The sequence below is a fragment of the Xyrauchen texanus genome, chromosome 39, assembly GCF_025860055.1.
Source record: "Xyrauchen texanus isolate HMW12.3.18 chromosome 39, RBS_HiC_50CHRs, whole genome shotgun sequence".
NCBI lineage: Eukaryota > Metazoa > Chordata > Actinopteri > Cypriniformes > Catostomidae > Xyrauchen > Xyrauchen texanus.
Genome location: NC_068314.1, coordinates 3,642,164 through 3,660,789, shown reverse-complemented (window position 1 = coordinate 3,660,789; position 18,626 = coordinate 3,642,164). Strand labels below are relative to the sequence as shown.

Below are 18,626 nucleotides of genomic sequence, written 5' to 3'. Positions count from 1 at the left end.
GAGTTCGATTGCTCCCCCCTCCCCCCGATGGACTGTGTTCACATTATATATTTGTATCCGAACCACGGTACGCTTGCGTCATCAAGCTGCAGCTGGTGCGTAATCGTGTTGCTTGATAACCGCGAAATGAAAAGGCGTCAAAATTCAATGAATAGACTTGCTCGGTTCACATTTGTTCTTCTTTTTTTTAACCTTTGGTTTTGTTTTCAACATCAAGATACAGAAACATACTTGCGTCTGTCTGCCGCAAAAATACTGAAATCGTTCAAAAGACAGCGGGCTGTCCGCCGAAGACAATTTTTGCGAAGGCAAGCAGAAATCATCTCTCTGCTTGCAGTGCGTGTGCGTAGCGTCAGTCCCGCTTTTCGTCAAGGTAAGTGTATACACACACACACACACACACACGCACCGCAAAGTAAACCCTTTCCGCTCATTTTGAAAGTGACGCGTGTGAGACTGACGACCACATTATACGTCATCAATAGCGGTTCACTTCCGCGGTTTGGTTCGATTGCGTTCATATCAGCAGCGAACCGTACTGGAGTTCACATGAACCGTACCCCAGACCACTTTTTTAAGCAGACCCGAGTACGGTTCGCGGGTGCGCACCCGAGTTCGAAAGACAGCGTTCACATCATCCAAACGAACCGAACTCTGACATCATTCGAACCGGGGTGCGCACCAAAAGTGCTAGTGTGAAAGCCCCCTTAGTCTTCTTGGCACATGGAGAGGAAGATTATCAGTGAATAATGTCCTGACGTTGGGTGTTGTTTTAGCTCACAATCGTATGGACTACTTTTATGAGGCTTTGTGTCCTTTTTGAAGCTTGAAAGTTCCAGTCCCCATTCATTGCAATTGTATGGAAAAGAGCAGCCAGTACACTCTTCAAAGTTCCTCCATTTTTTAAATGCTAGGTGGTTGAGTAAATGGTGAAAGAACTTTCATTTTTGGGTGTACTATCCCTTTAAGTCAGCATAAACAAACTTAAGCCTTCTAGATGAGCTGCGTTTGATGCGTTTTTAACACGTCCATTTATTTTGAAACCACTTTAACTGCTCTATATAGTGTTAGCGGTGAGATTGCAGTGTTAGAGACTTAAAATGGGTAGACTGGATGTGTTTACCCAACATTAAGTCCAGATGCATTCCTGCAGTCTTGCCCGCGGTTCTTGCCAGGCCTGCGGGGAGTAACACTGCCGCCATTGTTTGCACTACCCACAGTCCTCTGGGAGTATGCGCAGGCCTGGCTAATATGTAGCGTTTGGTGGCATTGGTTGTGATGTTATCAGCTCACAATGCAGACATAGTTCTGTGAGACTTCATTCTGAAACTTAAAGTCGTTTCTGTTGCGACCTTGAAGCAGAGAGGAGCATGTTACAACAAGCTCTTATTGATGTTTGATGCCATTTCTTCCTCACAGATGTTTCCGTTCATAGAGGAAAGAAAAGCAGCAATGTGATCTATTTAATATCTCAACTGGGTCTCTTATATAGCAATACACTTAAATGGAGACTTTTGCTGAGCATCAAGTCGGATGCATCAGAGTGTGTATTGACATGAGGCATGAGGCCTCCACATTGGATTGGTTGGATGTATAATTTCTTTGCTTTCATAGTCACGGTGTCGCCTTTGAAAAATAACTCGTCAGTTCAGCACATGCCGTTTACTTTCATAAGTTTGTTTGTCATTGTCTATAAAGCGTAGAGTGTGTACATATGCTCCCAGTGTGTGATCTTTACAGCATTACAGAAAGATCGTTGTGGGTTAAAGTGGTAGAGTCATACGGTAGAGTGCAACAGTTTGGTTCCGGAAGTAAAAATCCCATTCATGTTTTCTGTAGGCGAATTTATTTCAATAACATAGAAATGTTTAAGGTTGTTAATCAATGGTAAATTCTTCTTTTGAAGCCATCAGTCCATGTTATGTCAACGGAGTTAAAATCTGAATTCCTGGTGAAGAAATTCACTATCCATGATCCTGAAGAGATCCACCAATCAGAGATCTGCAGCAAACAAGTACGCCAGAAGAGCTCTGAAGATATCGTATTACAGTATTATTTTAGTAAACACACAAAAAACGTATTATTATTGGGAAGAACGGCTGAATTTCTCTTTAAATAATCATTTGTAAGTGCCTTTTTTTGCGAAATGTCACACATTTTCAGATTTGTTTTATGGCTTACAATGACTTTACTGGAGTTTAAAGTACTTCGTTTTAAATAATCGTTCACCCAAAAATCCTTTACTCACCCTCATGCCATTCTTCTGCTGAACACAAAGATTTTTAGAAGAATATCTCAGATCTGTAGATTTATTCAATGCAAGTGAATGGTGGCCAGAACTTTGAAGCTCTAAAAAGCACATAAAGGCAGCATGAAAGTAATCCATATGACTCCAGTGGTTTAATCTTAGTCTTCAGAAGTGATATGATTGGTGTGGGTGAGAAACAGATCAATATTTAAGTCCTTTTTTTACTGTAAACCTCCACTTTCATTTTTAAAGTCTTCTTTTGTTTGTGGCAATTCACATTCTTCATGCAAATCACCACCCAATGGGCAGAAAGGAGAATTTATAGTGAAAAAGAATGAAATATTGATCTGTTTCTTACCCACACTTATCATATCGCTTCTTATGGATTACTTTTATACTGCCGTTATGTGATTTTTGGAGCTTCCAAGTTCAAATCATCATTCGCTTGCATTGTATGGACCTACAGAGCTGAAATATTCTTCTGAAAATTTAATTTGTGTTCTGCTGAATAAAGAAAGTCACGCACATCTGGGATGGAATGAGAGTGAGTAAAAGAGACCATTTTCATTTTTTGGCGAACTATCCCTTTAGGTGCTGTTTATGGTCCCAGATCTGGATGCGTTTGACCCTTTGATCTTTGGCCTCCCTCACTGGCAGGTGCGGCTCTTCCTCTGTTTGTTGATTCTGTTTTGTTTTGGGTCTCGATGACCTCTCTCTCTCCTTTCTCCCTTCATTTTCTGTCTGTCTCTCTGATTTAATAACAGTCCCGTGTCAGACTCTCAGGTTGGGGGAAGGTGCGGTCATCCTGTCATCTTTAACACACATGGGTCAACCAGGAAAAACACTTTTGTCTTGCATTGAAGGCGGGAGAACAATTGAATCCGATGCTTACGTCTGTGCAAGGATATGGAATGCAATAACAGGAACATTGGGAGGATTATAAATAAATGATCTTCTCTGTTTATGTATTTGAATCGCTCGTCCGAGGGCGGAGCCCGTAGACTAGCATAAATAAACACGGCCACCCCTATGTCAGATGTACATTGTCTCATTTGATTGGTGGGGAATTGTCTGCAAGCATATGAATTATGGGACAATGGTGGAAAATGGCTGAAATGTGGCAGAGTGGTTTAACATTTGTCAGGAACAACAGAAAAGTGGTGGCTCTTTTAGCAACACAGTTAACATTTTTGTTTCACATAGACTATTTGAATCCAAGGTTCCCAAGATTGTTTTGGGTAAAATGTTGCAATATATTTGGGATCATATCAATGGCCTGATTTCTTCCAGAGACAGTACAGGAGGAGATGGGACACAACATATTATAAATGGGAGAATCATACAATTGAATACTGTTTGGCAGATCTAGGAATTAAAGTCCCATCCTAATGTGAAAAGAAAATGCCTTTGTGATAGAGGCATTAGCTGCACCAGCTGAAAAAACATCATTATGCTACCATTGTTGTCAGACTTTTCTGCTGATTTGACATGTTATTTGCTCGTAATCTTGACAAAACTTTCCCCATTCAATTAGAGAGGAGTTGCACTTGTTTCCACAGAAAATAGTGTCCCGCAGGGCTGCCCAAAGGTCTTATGAACACAGAGTGACTGAGTGACCTGACTTCCCAAAAAGGGACTTTGCTTCTTCCTAGAAATGTAGTTCATACCAGTCTAAATATAGCAAATAAAACCAGGAAACTATGAATTTACATTTACATTTATGCATTTGACAGACGCTTTTATCCAAAGCGACTTACAGTGCACTTATTTCAGGGACAATCCCCCCGGAACAACCTGGAGTTAAGTGCCTTGCTCAAGGGCACAATGGTGGTGGCCGTGGGGTTCGAACCAGCGACCTTCTGATTAACAGCCCTGTGCTTTAGCCACTACGCCACCACCACTCCGATGATTTTTGAATGATTTTTGATCATCAGCTTAGCTCATGAATATTAACTAACTTTCACAAATGTTTGAAAGGTGAGTGCTAGTCATAGTAGGATTACCATTTAAGTATCCCTTTACATTTAAATACATTTAAAAAAAAACCTTTCTAATCAAGATTTATAACTGTATATTTGGATTTATAAATATATATTCAGATGTATAACTGTATAGTTGGATTTACAACTATATATTTAGAATTTATAACTATTTATGCTTATTTATAACTAATTGGATTTGCATATATTTGAATTTATAGCTTTATATTTGGATTTGCAAAAATATTTCCAAGATGTACAACTAGATTTTCAGATTTATAACTTTATATTTGGATTTACAACTATATATTTGGAATTTCTACAGTATACTTTATATTCATATTTATAAATGCATATATATATATTTGGATTTGCAACTATATATTCAGATTTATAACCATGTGTTTTGATTTACAATTATATATAGTGATTTACAACTATACATGCAAGATTTACAACTATATATTTAGATTTATAACTATATATTCTTAAATATTGTAACTATAATCACATTTATAACTATATGTTTGGATTTACAACATTAGATTCAGATATTCAACTACATATTCAAGTTTTACAACTATATATTTATATTTGTTACTTTTTGTCTGTATTTTCAACTACATTTTCAGAATATCTAACTATTTATTCAGATTTATAGCTATATATATTCTATATATTTGTATTTAAAACTATATATTTGTATTTATAGCTTTATACTCTATTTTCAACAATATAATCAGAATATCTAACTATATATTCAAGATTTACAACTATATATTTGGATTTATAGCTATATATTCAGATTTGCAACCATATAATCAGAATATCTAACTACATATTCAGATTTACACTATATATTCAGAATATATTTTTTTTATTTGATTTTAGAGTTTTTTACTATATATTCAAGATTTACAACTAGATATTTGGATTTATAGCTTTATACTCAGATTTACAACCATATAATCAGAATATCTAACTATATATTCAGATTTCAACTATATATTCAGAATATAAAAAATATATATATTTTTTATTTTTAACTATATATTCAGATTTGCAACTATATATTTGGATTTATAACTATATTCAGAATTTCTAACTATATATTTGGGATTTTATATATATATATATATATCAAGGATGTCTCTCAAGGATGTGCATTATAGTGACTTTATTCTGGTTAAGGGAATTCACTTAGCATGGTAAAATTACTGTAACATACAGCGAGTTCCAGTTATCATGTGTTAAATTCAGAGCCTTAAATGTCGCTTTCTCTTCCTGCAGATGAACGAGAGGCCGTACAGAAGAAGACCTTCACCAAATGGGTCAACTCGCACCTGGCACGTGTCTCATGCCGGATCACGGATCTTTATATGGACCTGCGAGATGGACGGATGCTCATCAAACTGCTGGAGGTGCTGTCCGGGGAGAGACTGGTGAGCGAGAATGCTTTCAGAGTCATGATCTCATCAACAGCAGGCGAAACCATCAAAATTAGCATAAATGACAATGTTCTTATCTGGCTGTGGGTGGTTTGGTCCTCCGTTTTGAAGAGGTGTAATTATTTTGTCATTATTTGATGACCGGTTGTGCTGGCTCAAATTTTGTCATTCAAATAACTGTACTTGAGCAGCGTGTTCGGTTACTAGCCCTGTTTGGATGACTAGCCCAGTGGTTTTGCTTTCACTCAGGCAATTATCCACATGCATCATCTAATTGCTGAAAACGGCTTTTTCCTGTTCAGAGAATAAGCGAGGACAGCTTTCGAAGAGTTTGGAGAAAATTGCCTCTTAAATGGAAAGCTTTTACAGCGCATTATTTAGGTTGGTTTATCTCAGCTACCGTTCACACCTTCCCAGATGGAAATTGCCTGGAAATAAACGGACTAGTAGATGGATGAATCTGACAAAACCTGTCAAGAACATGTCTGGGTCAGATTTCCCCCAAAATTCAAACATAAGAAATTATATTTTGGAAAAAGAACATGAAGCCTGTTTTTTTATTTGTTTGTTTGTTTGTTTGTTTGCATTGTGACCTTTAGGAACCGCCAAAAAAAAAACAAACTATTTTTTGTCTGTCAGTTCATCAACATACATTCTCAATATGAATAATGAGACGAGAATATGTTACCTGTTTCCTATCAAATTAAATTATATTTATCTGATAATACAATAAGTAGTAGAATACAATATTAAGAGATATATCACATACTACAAAATCTCAAGATTACTTATTTTTGTCACTTTAAGGACATTTCCTGCCAATTCTCATTAACACAATGTGGTGTATATATATATATATATATATATATATATATATATATATATATATATATATATATATATATATATTATTATTATTATTATTATTATTATTATTTAAATATTCATTAATTAAGATATGTTCTTAATTGTCACAAAAATAATGTCACCGTGCAAAAATATTTTAATGTTAATACAAATAGTCTTAATTTTTCTTATATGTCCTAATATTGGATAAGTTGATAGAAATAAGAAAAAACTGTTAAATATATATATATATATATTTTAGATTCCTTATATTTCTTATATAAGATTCCTTATGTGTTTTTGTCACTTTCAGTGGCATTTCAAGGACATTTTTCCACCAATTCTCATTAAAATGATGTGAAAAAATTATTATAATATTTAAAGTATGTATTCGTAATCATTTATATGCTTATTTTTAATGAAAATATTGTCACAAAGAAAAAAACGTCTTATAAAAAAAAAAATAGGCCTTAGATTTCTCTTTTGATTTTGGGGTGAAATAAGACATGTTGTTTGTGAAATCCACCAGTTTGGATTTTAATATCAGCTATAAGTCGCAGGTTATTATTTCCCAGGACTCATATTGAGAGCACCAGACGTCTCCTCCTCCCGAGTTGATCCACAGTTAAACTCAAACTTCTCAAACGGGTCATGAACTTTGTGTTTGAAGAACAGTTTAGGGTGCTTAGATAAGACGCAGAATACACAGAAGTTATTGAGGTTGTATTCTTGACCCAAATGACAATGTTTAAACTGAATAATAGACACTGCCAAATAAAATAAAACATGCATTCTTAATCAGTTCATTTGTCTTGTTTTACAGTAAAATATCTAAACTTGAGACCACCTCCAAAAGTAGCAGAAGTGGACAAATTTCAAAACATTTGGACCCCTTTTACTCCTGTCTTTAGCATCTTTCTGTTTCAAACAGATCACCAAAACGGAACTTAATACCTGGTGTAAACGCGCTAAAATTTAGACAACACCAGCAAAGAAACGTGATAAAATTGACCAATGGAGCAAGACAAAATACATTCATATCTGACACACATTCTCTGAAAATACAGGAAATATTTTAAGCTCTCATGCATTTATGCTTCTCAGGTGAATTTACCTTGTTTTAGGCATATTTAGATATTTTTATTGGAATATCTTCAGTAACTCTCTAAGAAATGTTTACTAGGTCATTATGAAAAGCCTTCTATAAATGGAGGAATTATGAAACATGAGAACTCATTACTCAGTCATGATTACAATGCTCACGTGTGTGGAAAACATGCCACACCGCAGCCACGTGTAACCGCAGCGTTTGTGTTCACACATGCTTTCACTATCTCTCAAGGCCCTCCTTTTACACTTCCTCTGCGTTCTTCACCAAGGCCATACAACTGCCTGTACTTCCAACAAGTCGCATCCTAATTTAACTTATCCTGCAACGAGGGACACAATTCTGTAGTGGATAAAGATGGTGAAACTCATCGTTGTGTTTGGTCAAAGTGAAGCTGAGCTTCTGATGCCACCATGCCATCGATATCAGTTTGATCGTGAACTGTGGTAGAACCGTTTTACATGAATTATAAAAGGCATTCATTTCCTTCGAATGTGACTGTACTTCCCCTTTCATCAGCTTATCTAATCTTTATCTGTGCTCATATTTCATTCCAAAGAAGTTCATTTGATGCTAGCAGGGCTGTTGTCGATGTGTTTGAACAGTTTTTGCCGAGACTTGCCCTCACAGATACGGTACAAGGGCAAGTGTCCAAACAAAACAGTGATTCATTGCAAACGCATTCCTCATTAAGTGAAAGTCACAATCTGTAAATAGAGCATGTCAGCAGATTTCCTTTATACAGTTGGCCAACATGGGTTTACATATATGTGTGTGTGTGTGTGTGTGTGTGTGTGTGTGTGTGTGTGTGTGTGTGAATATATATATACAGTGAGGAAAATAAGTATTTGAACACCCTGCTATTTTGCAAGTTCTCCCACTTGGAAATCATGGAGGGGTCTGAAATTGTCATCGTAGGTGCATGTCCACTTTGAGAGACATAATCAAAAAAAAAAAAATCCAGAAATCACAATATATGATTTTTTAACTATTTATTTGTATGATACAGCTGCAAATAAGTATTTGAACACCTGTCTATCAGCTAGAATTCTGACCCTCAAAGACCTGTTAGTCTGCCTTTAAAATGTCCACCTCCACTCCATTTATTATCCTAAATTAGATGCACCTGTTTGAGGTCGTTAGCTGCATAAAGACACCTGTCCACCCCATACAATCAGTAAGAATCCAACTACTAACATGGCCAAGACCAAAGAGCTGTCCAAAGACACTAGAGACAAAATTGTACACCTCCACAAGGCTGGAAAGGGCTACGGGAAATTGCCAAGCAGCTTGGTGAAAAAAGGTCCACTGTTGGAGCAATCATTAGAAAATGGAAGAAGCTAAACATGACTGTCAATCTCCCTCGGACTGGGGCTCCATGCAAGATCTCACCTCGTGGGGTCTCAATGATCCTAAGAAAGGTGAGAAATCAGCCCAGAACTACACGGGAGGAGCTGGTCAATGACCTGAAAAGAGCTGGGACCACCGCTTCCAAGGTTACTGTTGGTAATACACTAAGACGTCATGGTTTGAAATCATGCATGGCACGGAAGGTTCCCCTGCTTAAACCAGCACATGTCAAGGCCCGTCTTAAGTTTGCCAATGACCATTTGGATGATCCAGAGGAGTCATGGGAGAAAGTCATGTGGTCAGATGAGACCAAAATATAACTTTTTGGTCATAATTTCACTAACCGTGTTTGGAGGAAGAAGAATGATGAGTACCATCCCAAGAACACCATCCCTACTGTGAAGCATGGGGGTGGTAGCATCATGCTTTGGGGGTGTTTTTCTGCAAATGGGACAGGGCGACTGCACTGTATTAAGGAGAGGATATTCGGGGCCATGTATTGCGTGATTTTGGGGAACAACCTCCTTCCCTCAGTTAGAGCATTGAAGATGGGTCGAGGCTGGGTCTTCCAACATGACAATGACCCGAAGCACACAGCCAGGATAACCAAGGAGTGGCTCTGTAAGAAGCATATCAAGGTTCTGGCGTGGCCTAGCCAGTCTCCAGACCTAAACCCAATAGAGAATCTTTGGAGTGAACTCAAACTCCGTGTTTCTCAGCGACAGCCCAGAAACCTGACTGATCTAGAGAAGATCTGTGTGGAGGAGTGGGCCAAAATCCCTCCTGCAGTGTGTGCAAACCTGGTGAAAAACTACAGGAAACGTTTGACCTCTGTAATTGCAAACAAAGGCTACTGTACCAAATATTAACATTGATTTTCTCAGGTGTTCAAATACTTATTTGCAGCTGTATCATACAAATAAATAGTTAAAAAATTATACATTGTGATTTCTGGATTTTTTTTTTAGATTATGTCTCTCACAGTGGACATAAACCTACGATAACAATTTCAGACCCCTCCATGATTTCTAAGTGGGAGAACTTGCAAAATAGCAGGGTGTTCAAATACTTATTTTCCTCACTGTATATGTATACTGTATATATACAGCTCCGGAAAAAAATAAGAGACCACTGCAATTGAGTCCTTGAATAATGCAGAGAAAACAAGTTCATATTCATGTTGAAACAACACAATACTAATTTTTAACTTGGGAAGAGTTCAGAAATCAATATTTGGTGGAATAACCCTGATTTTTAATCACAGCTGTCATGCATCTTGGCATGATCGCTACCTGTCTTTCACGTTGCTGTTGGGTGACTTTATGCCACTCCTGGTGCAAAAATTCAAGCAGCTCGGCTTTGTTTGATGGCTTGTGGCCATGCATCTTCCTCTTGATCATATTCCAGAGGTGTTCAATGGGGTTCAGGTCTGGAGATTGGGCTGGCCATGACAGGGTCTTGAACCAGTGGTCCTCCATCCACACATTGATTGGGCTGGCTGTGTGGCATGGAGCATTGCCCTGCTGGAAAAAACAATCTTCAGAATTGGGGAACATTGTCAGAGCAGAAGGAAGCGAGTGCTCTTCCAGAATAACCTTGTACGTGGCTTGATTCATGAGTCCTTCACATGACGAATCTGCTTGATTCCAGCCTTGCTGAAGCACCCCCAGATCACCACTGATCCTCCACCAAATTTCACAGTGGGTGCGAGACACTGTGGCTTGAAGGCCTCTCCAGGTCTCCGTCTAAACATTAGATGACCAGTTGGAGGATCTGTGATGATCTGGGGGTAGATTCAGGGAGATTCATCTTTGTGAAGGACGCATGATTCAAGCCACGTACAAGGTTATTCTGGAATTTTGGGTGCATTTTTGTTACTTTCAGTGGCATTTTAAGCACATTTTGCCACCAGTTATATTATGAGGAAAAAATACAGTAACTATATAAGTATTTATTCATCATTATTTATATGTTTATTTCTTTCTGAAAATAATGTCACAATGCAAAAAAACTTATTATTTATAAAAAATAGGCTTTTAATTTTAGGCTTATATCTGAGCAAAATATCATTTAAAATTTTTCTGTTTTGATTTTGGACATGAAATAAGACATGTTGTTTGTGAGATCCACCCAGTTAGTATTTTAATAAAGTTAATATCAACTATAAGTCACAGGTTATTAGTTCATAGGACATTGGTGATTTACGAATTAGGGAATCACTGTTGCTTTTACAGAAATTGCCTTGCAGGTCAGAACGTCTTCTACTGGTACAGTGTGCCAATAGAAATCTGCTGATATCATTGCCTAATGCCACACTGTCTGCATTGACTCTGCAGCGTGTGTGCGCGTGTGTGCGTGTGTGCGTGTGTGTGCGTGTGTCAGCATCTACCAGAGCTCCTCTTACCCATGCAGTAAGGAATGTACCACCTACACCTCTCTCAGGGAGGATGGAGTCAATCCCGCCTCTTGCTGCCTTGTTAGCTCATTAGTGAAACACTGTCATTCATCTCACCGCACCCCCGAGTATCAGCTGCGATTGAGTTGTCTCTCTAAGCCTGACGGGATAGCCAGTCCTTGAGGGACATGGGCCATCTGACCCCTTCCTCAAGGTCTCATCCATTATATTACCCACTTTCACCAGATATAGAGCGACCGCACCTCACTACAAAGTCCTCTCGGAAATCGTCAGCTCGAAGCTCTTTTACAACCTAGTTACACATTTACCGATTTGTTCAGATTGAGCTTAAGTATTAAGGATGTGATTTTTGAAATTCATATTTGGGTCAGTGACGTAACACTCACAAAGCAATACACCTGTAATATGATTAACATGTTTACAAATTCTGAGTTCATAGTCATGTTAGTGTTTTTTTCAGTATTTAAGTGACTGATATTATTGCAAAAATAAATGTTGTTATAAGTAGTTATTATAATAAGTGAAACTATTTTCTTTTAAAATATTATTAATAGTTCAGGTAGGCTTTTGTCATGTGACAAAAAACCCTAAGAACGTGTCTCGATCTTCATGACTTAAAAAGTCATGATAGTTGTGGATCTGCTGTTTTCTCCATGTGTTTTCTCCATGTGTTTTCTCCATGTGTTTCTCTTGTTTCTGTTCCGTCTCATGTCATGGCCCCGCCCCCTCGTTTCTCTGATCTGCTGTTCATTTGCTTCACCTGCCCCTCTCATTTTCCTGCCTGATTTCTCCCTCTTTATATTTCCAGTGTGCTCTGTCCTCTGCTGGATTCCTTCTCTTGTTTCAGTCTTTTATTTCTCATGTTTGGTTCTTGTTGGTTTTGTATTTCAGTTTATTGATCGTTCTCTGTTGTGTTTTCATTTTATTTTTAGTTTTGCCCTCTCATAGGTAGATTTAGTTTATATTCTTTAATAAAGTAATTTGAGTATATTTGTCTGCAATTGGATTCTTGAAACAAACCGTGACAAAGTGTTTTTTTTTTTTGTTAGTTTTTTTGTAGAAAATGCAATTAATAAAACTAACATTTTTAATCTAAATATCTATTTTTAATGTCAAAGTCCTTAAAACAAGAAACATTTACTTGAAGCAAAATGCTACAAGATATTAAGTCTTATTTTCAGAGAAATCTAAAAAAATGTTGTGAGGGTTGTTTAAAATAAAGAAAACATATTTGCCAATGAGGTCCAACAAATAAGCTTGTTTTCCCTAATTAAGTACATTTTTGTAAACCTATTGAACATTTTATTTTCTTCTATTTTTACGCATAAACCACCACAAATTTTGTTAGATTTCTCTGAAAACAAGACTTCATACCTTCAATCATCTTTGCTTCTCAAGTAAATATATCTAGTTTAAGGATGTTTAGATTTTTTTGTATTTTTTTTACTGGAATACAAGACAATAATACTGAGTAAGGAAAAGATTTATTTATAAGGGTAATGAAGAACTGTCCGGATGTTCGCCACTAGCCTCTTAACTAGACCTCAATGTAAAAAATGGGCCGTTCTCTTAAGAGGTGTTTAATAGATCGCATTATCTGACACGTAGGTTCTCCTTCGAGACTTCCTTTCCTCTCTCGCACGTGTCAGAAAGAAAAATAGCCAGTGAAGCTGTCCGCAGGATCGAGCTGTCTTCAATCGGAAAAAAAGGCACTGCATCATTAACTCAATGCTGAATTGAATCTTAAGGGTCGAGTTACTAGTTTCTGCAGGGAACGCTGATTACAATGGACATCCCTGTTAACCCTTACCGTCCTTCTCATGTGCTCATATGGATGCAAAACCTCTTAATTCAAAGTTATCTCTGCACTAAAGAGAAATTGTATTCTAAATGTAATCATTCGCATTTGCTGTGCGTGGGGCTGACCCTTCATCCTCAACGTTAAACAGCAGAGATCTGGAGAACATCGTGCGCATGTGCAACAAACATTCAACGATGGCCTTAGAGGCTTGTTTGCCTTTAGCCCTTGAGTCAATCAAAAGCTTTGATCATATGTACGTCAAGCTGATGACATGAGCGAGTTGCTGCTCTTCAGTGCAGACTTGCGTAGTGAGTGAATTTCAATTGTACGTTTTAATCATGTAAAAATTCTTTATTCAGAACTCTCTGTTTTTATCAGTCATACTTGTTTTCATTTTTTAAGTACTAGGGCATTGAGGTGCGTAACATCCATTATAATGGCACATACATGACAGTAGATAGGCTTTTATGATATATTTGTTGACTCCCCATGTTTGTGTCTGGTGAAACCAATGAGTTCTAGTGTGAAACTTCTACCTGTCGATCAATAGCTGCGTTAAAACTAGGTTTTTAACTTTGCCAGTTAATGCAAAAGTTCGCACAACTTCATAGTCCCTGATGTGAACATAAAGTGTCACATGAGAAGCACATCTGTGAGGACTCCACTAAAATAACTGACAATTCTGCTCTCAAAATCCAAACACAAAAGAGACATATTACCAGGTGTAAATGATGGTGCCTGTTAATACGCATCTTAATGCATATTAATACCAGGGAATAAACTGGACACATGCACAGCAGGAATGTGAGCGACAAAGAGTGACGGCAAAACTAATGTTTTTCTTGTTTCTTTTTTATCTGTCAAAATGATGGACAGCATTTGGAATTATTCATCAATGTTTCCAAGATCGGATAATTGATTTTAGAGATTGTTTGTGCCCCACCCTAAATAATGACCCTGAGACGCCATTGGTTGTCGGTCCTTTCCAAACAGGATTGCAAGCAGGTCTCCTTTCAATGTTAATTGGACTCATTGTACTGTAGATTGCGCCTCATACACAAAACTCTGTGCAGTTTGCCCGACCCGATAAACATTGTGCTATTACCGCCCGAGGAAAGCAGGCGGTAAACTGAATTTGATTAAAAAGAGATGTTTGTGTATATTTTCTATAGATTCATCTGCAAAGAAGAGCAGTGCCAAACACCAACTGACGTAAAAACGTGAATAACTTACTTGCAGTTTCATGTTATAACTACATATGTTGGCTTTGTGGCCTACTTGGCCAACAGAAGAAATCCATATTGTCGAGCTCTGAAACCCTTTAAACAGTATATTGTCTATGTCTATATATGGTAGAAAACAATATAATTTGCATTCACATACATGTATTACAAATGTGATATTGTTTGTCTGCAGCCCAAGCCAACAAAGGGCCGTATGCGCATCCACTGTCTGGAGAACGTGGACAAAGCTCTTCAGTTCCTCAAGGAACAACGTGTGCACCTGGAGAACATGGGCTCCCATGATATTGTCGACGGCAACCACCGACTCACTCTCGGACTAATTTGGACCATCATCCTCCGTTTCCAGGTAAAGCGCATCACTCCGTCTTCTCCCCAGATAATGCCCAGATAACACATTTTCATTTTATCGTTGTTTGAATGGATTTTTGAATGGAGTTTTTACCGTATTGCGTTTTTCTGTGTGTGACAGATTCAGGACATCAGCGTCGAGACAGAAGACAATAAAGAGAAACGTTCGGCTAAAGATGCGCTACTTCTGTGGTGTCAGATGAAGACCGCGGGGTGAGTTGACGTTCAGAATTCATGCTAACTCACTGAACGCTCCTGTGATCGTGTCATTGATTTCTGACAGTTCTCGTGTGTGTGTTTCACAGGTATCCAAACGTTAACATCCATAACTTCTCCACCAGCTGGCGTGATGGAATGGCGTTCAACGCCCTCATTCACAAACACAGGTACAAATTTTGACGATCTAAATATTTGAGTGTTAATTAGGTCTCATTCACTAATAAATACGTACAGGTTCTAAGGCCACGTCCACCCTAATCCGTTTCGTTTTCTGTTATCGTTTAACAAAGTATGCGGTAAAGTGGAGCATTTTCGAAACACTTGCTTTCGGTGGAGGAAAACAAAAACATATTTGTGTGGATGTAGCCTAATTGAGGGATTGTGTGCCCACAGTATTTATTTGCGCAAACCACAAGTTATGAATTTGGTCAGTATAAATTTTTGAATTGTCTCCTTCATTAATGAATGTGAACAGGTTGCATAATTGCATGCGCATTAAACGTTTTTGCGCTAAATTTCCACTGGATTCACAACAGATGCGTATGCTCAAATATTTGTTCTTACCTTTGTCCTAATGCTGACGAATTCAGATTATTCTAAATGATGTGCTCCCGCAGTATTTATTTGCGCAAACTAAATATTTTCCATATATGGGCTTTCCACGCAACTGTGTATCTTCGATTGAATTTAAATGTCTGATAATTGTAATATTCTAATAATTATAAAGTTCCGAATTTTGTCAATATACAGTAAATATTTGAGTTATTAGGTCTCATTCACAAAAAAATGCGATTGCATACTTTGGTTTGCGATAAAAGTTGTCGCGCAACATATGACATATACCCGTTTTTCCACTACACGTACCTCCAATCTGTTTGATTTAAAATTGAAATAAAGTTGTCCTCCGAAGAGGGGGGGTGGAAGGCGGGCCCCAAAAAAAAAAGTTGTCATGCCAAATTTCCAAAAAGTGCATACACACATACATACCTTCGTCTTTACACTCTCTGAAGATGCGCACTTATCTGAGAGCATGCATGCTAAAGTCTTTGAGTAAAGTCAAGGATGCCATTCTCAAACCCAGCTAAAACATAATAAACACATTTTATGTAGTCCTAGACTATACACATGATTGGCTGCATTTTTATGCAAAACCAGTCACATATTGAGCTGTAACGCACAACATTTTTGTTACTCTGAAATAAGTAGACTTACTGAAAGATACTTCATCGTATAATTTCTAATATTTTTAACATTCTAATAATTATAATTGTAATATTCCGTCAGTATAAATATTTGAGTTCTTATCAGGTCTCATTCACTAATAATGCGGACCGGTTGCATACTTGGAATCGCGTTAAAACTTGTCGCACAAAATTTCCATGTGATTTTAAAAAAGGTGCTTACACACACACATACACATACAGTCAGGTCCATAAATATTGGGACATCGACACAATTCTAATGTTTTTGGCTTTATACACCACCACATGGATTTGAAATGAAACGAAGAAGATGTGCGTTTAAAAAAAGTGGGAGGCACATATACAAACTGTTGTAATTCCTACACTGTTCACCTGATTTGGATGTAAATACCCTCAAATTAAAGCTGAAAGTCTGCAGTTAAAGCACATCTTGTTTGTTTCATTTCAAATCCATTGTGGTGGTGTATAGAGCCAATAAGATTAGAATTGTGTCGATGTCCCAATATTTATGGACCTGACTGTACATTCAACTTAATGTTGATCAGTTCAGATTATTCCAAATAACAGAGTGCATTCCCGCTGCGTTTATTTGCGTAAACCACACCCAAACATTCTCCATATAAGGGCTTTCCTCACAACCACTTCTGAATAGCGATTCGTCATCTTTACGCTCTCAAAGACGCACTCTCATCTGAGTGTATGCACGCTAAAGTCTTCAATTAAAGTGAAGTATGCCATTCCCTAAACCAGTTAAAACATTATAAGCACCTTTTATATAGGCTGCACATGACTGGCTGAATTTTTATGCTGAGTGAGCTATAAAGCACATCAATTTTGTTGCTCTGACTTATTGTATGGCGACTTAGTTTTTCAAACTTTTCTAATAATTATAATGTGATTTTTGCATGCATAAGGTTTCATTTGGTTAAAATTTTTATCCTATATTTAGTCCAATTCCACACAAAAATGTTTTGATTTCACGTTCACACCTCTCAATCGCACTAGATTGGTATTTTCCCATCATCACATAATTTGGAAAATGGTGAAGTTAGGAAAATGAAAACGGAGTTTTCAAATGAAAATGGATTAGTGTGGATGTGGCCTTACAATCAATTTAAAGGTGAAGTGTGTCATTTCTGAAAAAAACTAGTGGCACCAAATTGAAATGCAAAATAAAGTATGTTTTCAAACAACCTTTGCCAACGCCCTTCAGACTCATCATGCCCTTTCACATTCTCTGATTCACTATGAACAAATAAGCAATACTAAATAAAAGGTGATAAACATTTAACTTTGTAATAAACAAGACCACTATAACATAAACACATCGGACAGAAAGCGTTGCAAAGGACTCTGCTCGTCCGATAACATTGGCGGATTGAATGGCGGGAGATCTAGCGGAAGAGGTAGGACGGTTCTTGGTAACTAGTAAGTGTAACGATACACATTCGAAGTATCTTTAGCTGAAGAATTCTAAGAATTTAGCTGAAGCTCGACGGTAATGAGTTAACTTGTGTGGCAATACCAGAGTGTAGCTTATAAGTCCTCCACCTTGTAAACTTTCGCTCTGGTTTTACTCCATTCTCTGTCTCTGTGTCTTTTAGCAAGTCTTTGAATTTTGACGAAGCTAAGTTTAGTTTCTTCTGTAACGCATCTGCCATGGACATTCATATTCTCCCGGTTAGAGTTTACTGAAAGGAGCTGCACCCCAAACTCATGCTATAGGTTTAGATAGGAAGAGATGGGTGGACTTGAGCGGGCCGCTCAAAATATAAACATCAATGTTTTGATAGTGCCTGGGAGACTCAGTGTTTAACTTTTGAGGGGGGTAAACCCACAAATGGCTTCCTTATAGTTGTCAGTGAACAATAAACTGGGATATTAGAACTCATTTTGCCTTAAAATTAACACACTTCACATTTAAGTGCATTTAATTTAATTGTATTCATGATTTCTGATATGCGTAGTCTGCGAACCCATTGTTAGTGAATGAGACCATTAACTTTTGCCTCAAAAGTCCATTATGTGTCTTATTCTAAAGTCTCTCATGTCTCTCACGTTTGCAGACCAGACCTGATTGATTTCGACAAACTAAAGAAGTCCAATGCACACTACAATCTTCAGAACGCATTCAACCTGGCCGAACAGCATCTGGGTATCACCAAACTCCTTGATCCAGAAGGTACAAGCCCTTTCTGGTTGCACCCATACCTCACCTCATCGTGCTAAAAGAATAAACAAAAATAAACCATGAAATGTGTGGTCTTCTGCGCAGATATCAGCGTTGACCACCCTGATGAGAAGTCCGTCATCACCTACGTCGTCACATATTACCATTATTTCTCCAAGATGAAGGCCTTGAAGGTGGAAGGCAAGCGTATTGGAAAGGTCTGTCACCTTTATCATTTCCATGAATA

The 18,626-nt window shown here is 37.6% G+C and overlaps 1 protein-coding gene across 3 annotated transcripts in view; it reads left to right on the top strand.

Annotated features, from left to right (window-relative positions):
* Positions 1-18,626, top strand: part of LOC127633045 (spectrin beta chain, non-erythrocytic 1) — a 106,385-nt gene that overhangs the window by 52,354 nt on the left and 35,405 nt on the right. For all 3 annotated transcript variants that reach the window (XM_052111912.1, XM_052111913.1, XM_052111914.1), the window contains 6 exons: positions 5,518-5,669; positions 14,613-14,786; positions 14,910-15,001; positions 15,094-15,174; positions 18,276-18,391; positions 18,485-18,597. In XM_052111912.1, the coding sequence (XP_051967872.1) occupies positions 5,518-5,669; positions 14,613-14,786; positions 14,910-15,001; positions 15,094-15,174; positions 18,276-18,391; positions 18,485-18,597 (728 nt within the window). The remainder of the gene's footprint in view (positions 1-5,517; positions 5,670-14,612; positions 14,787-14,909; positions 15,002-15,093; positions 15,175-18,275; positions 18,392-18,484; positions 18,598-18,626) is intronic.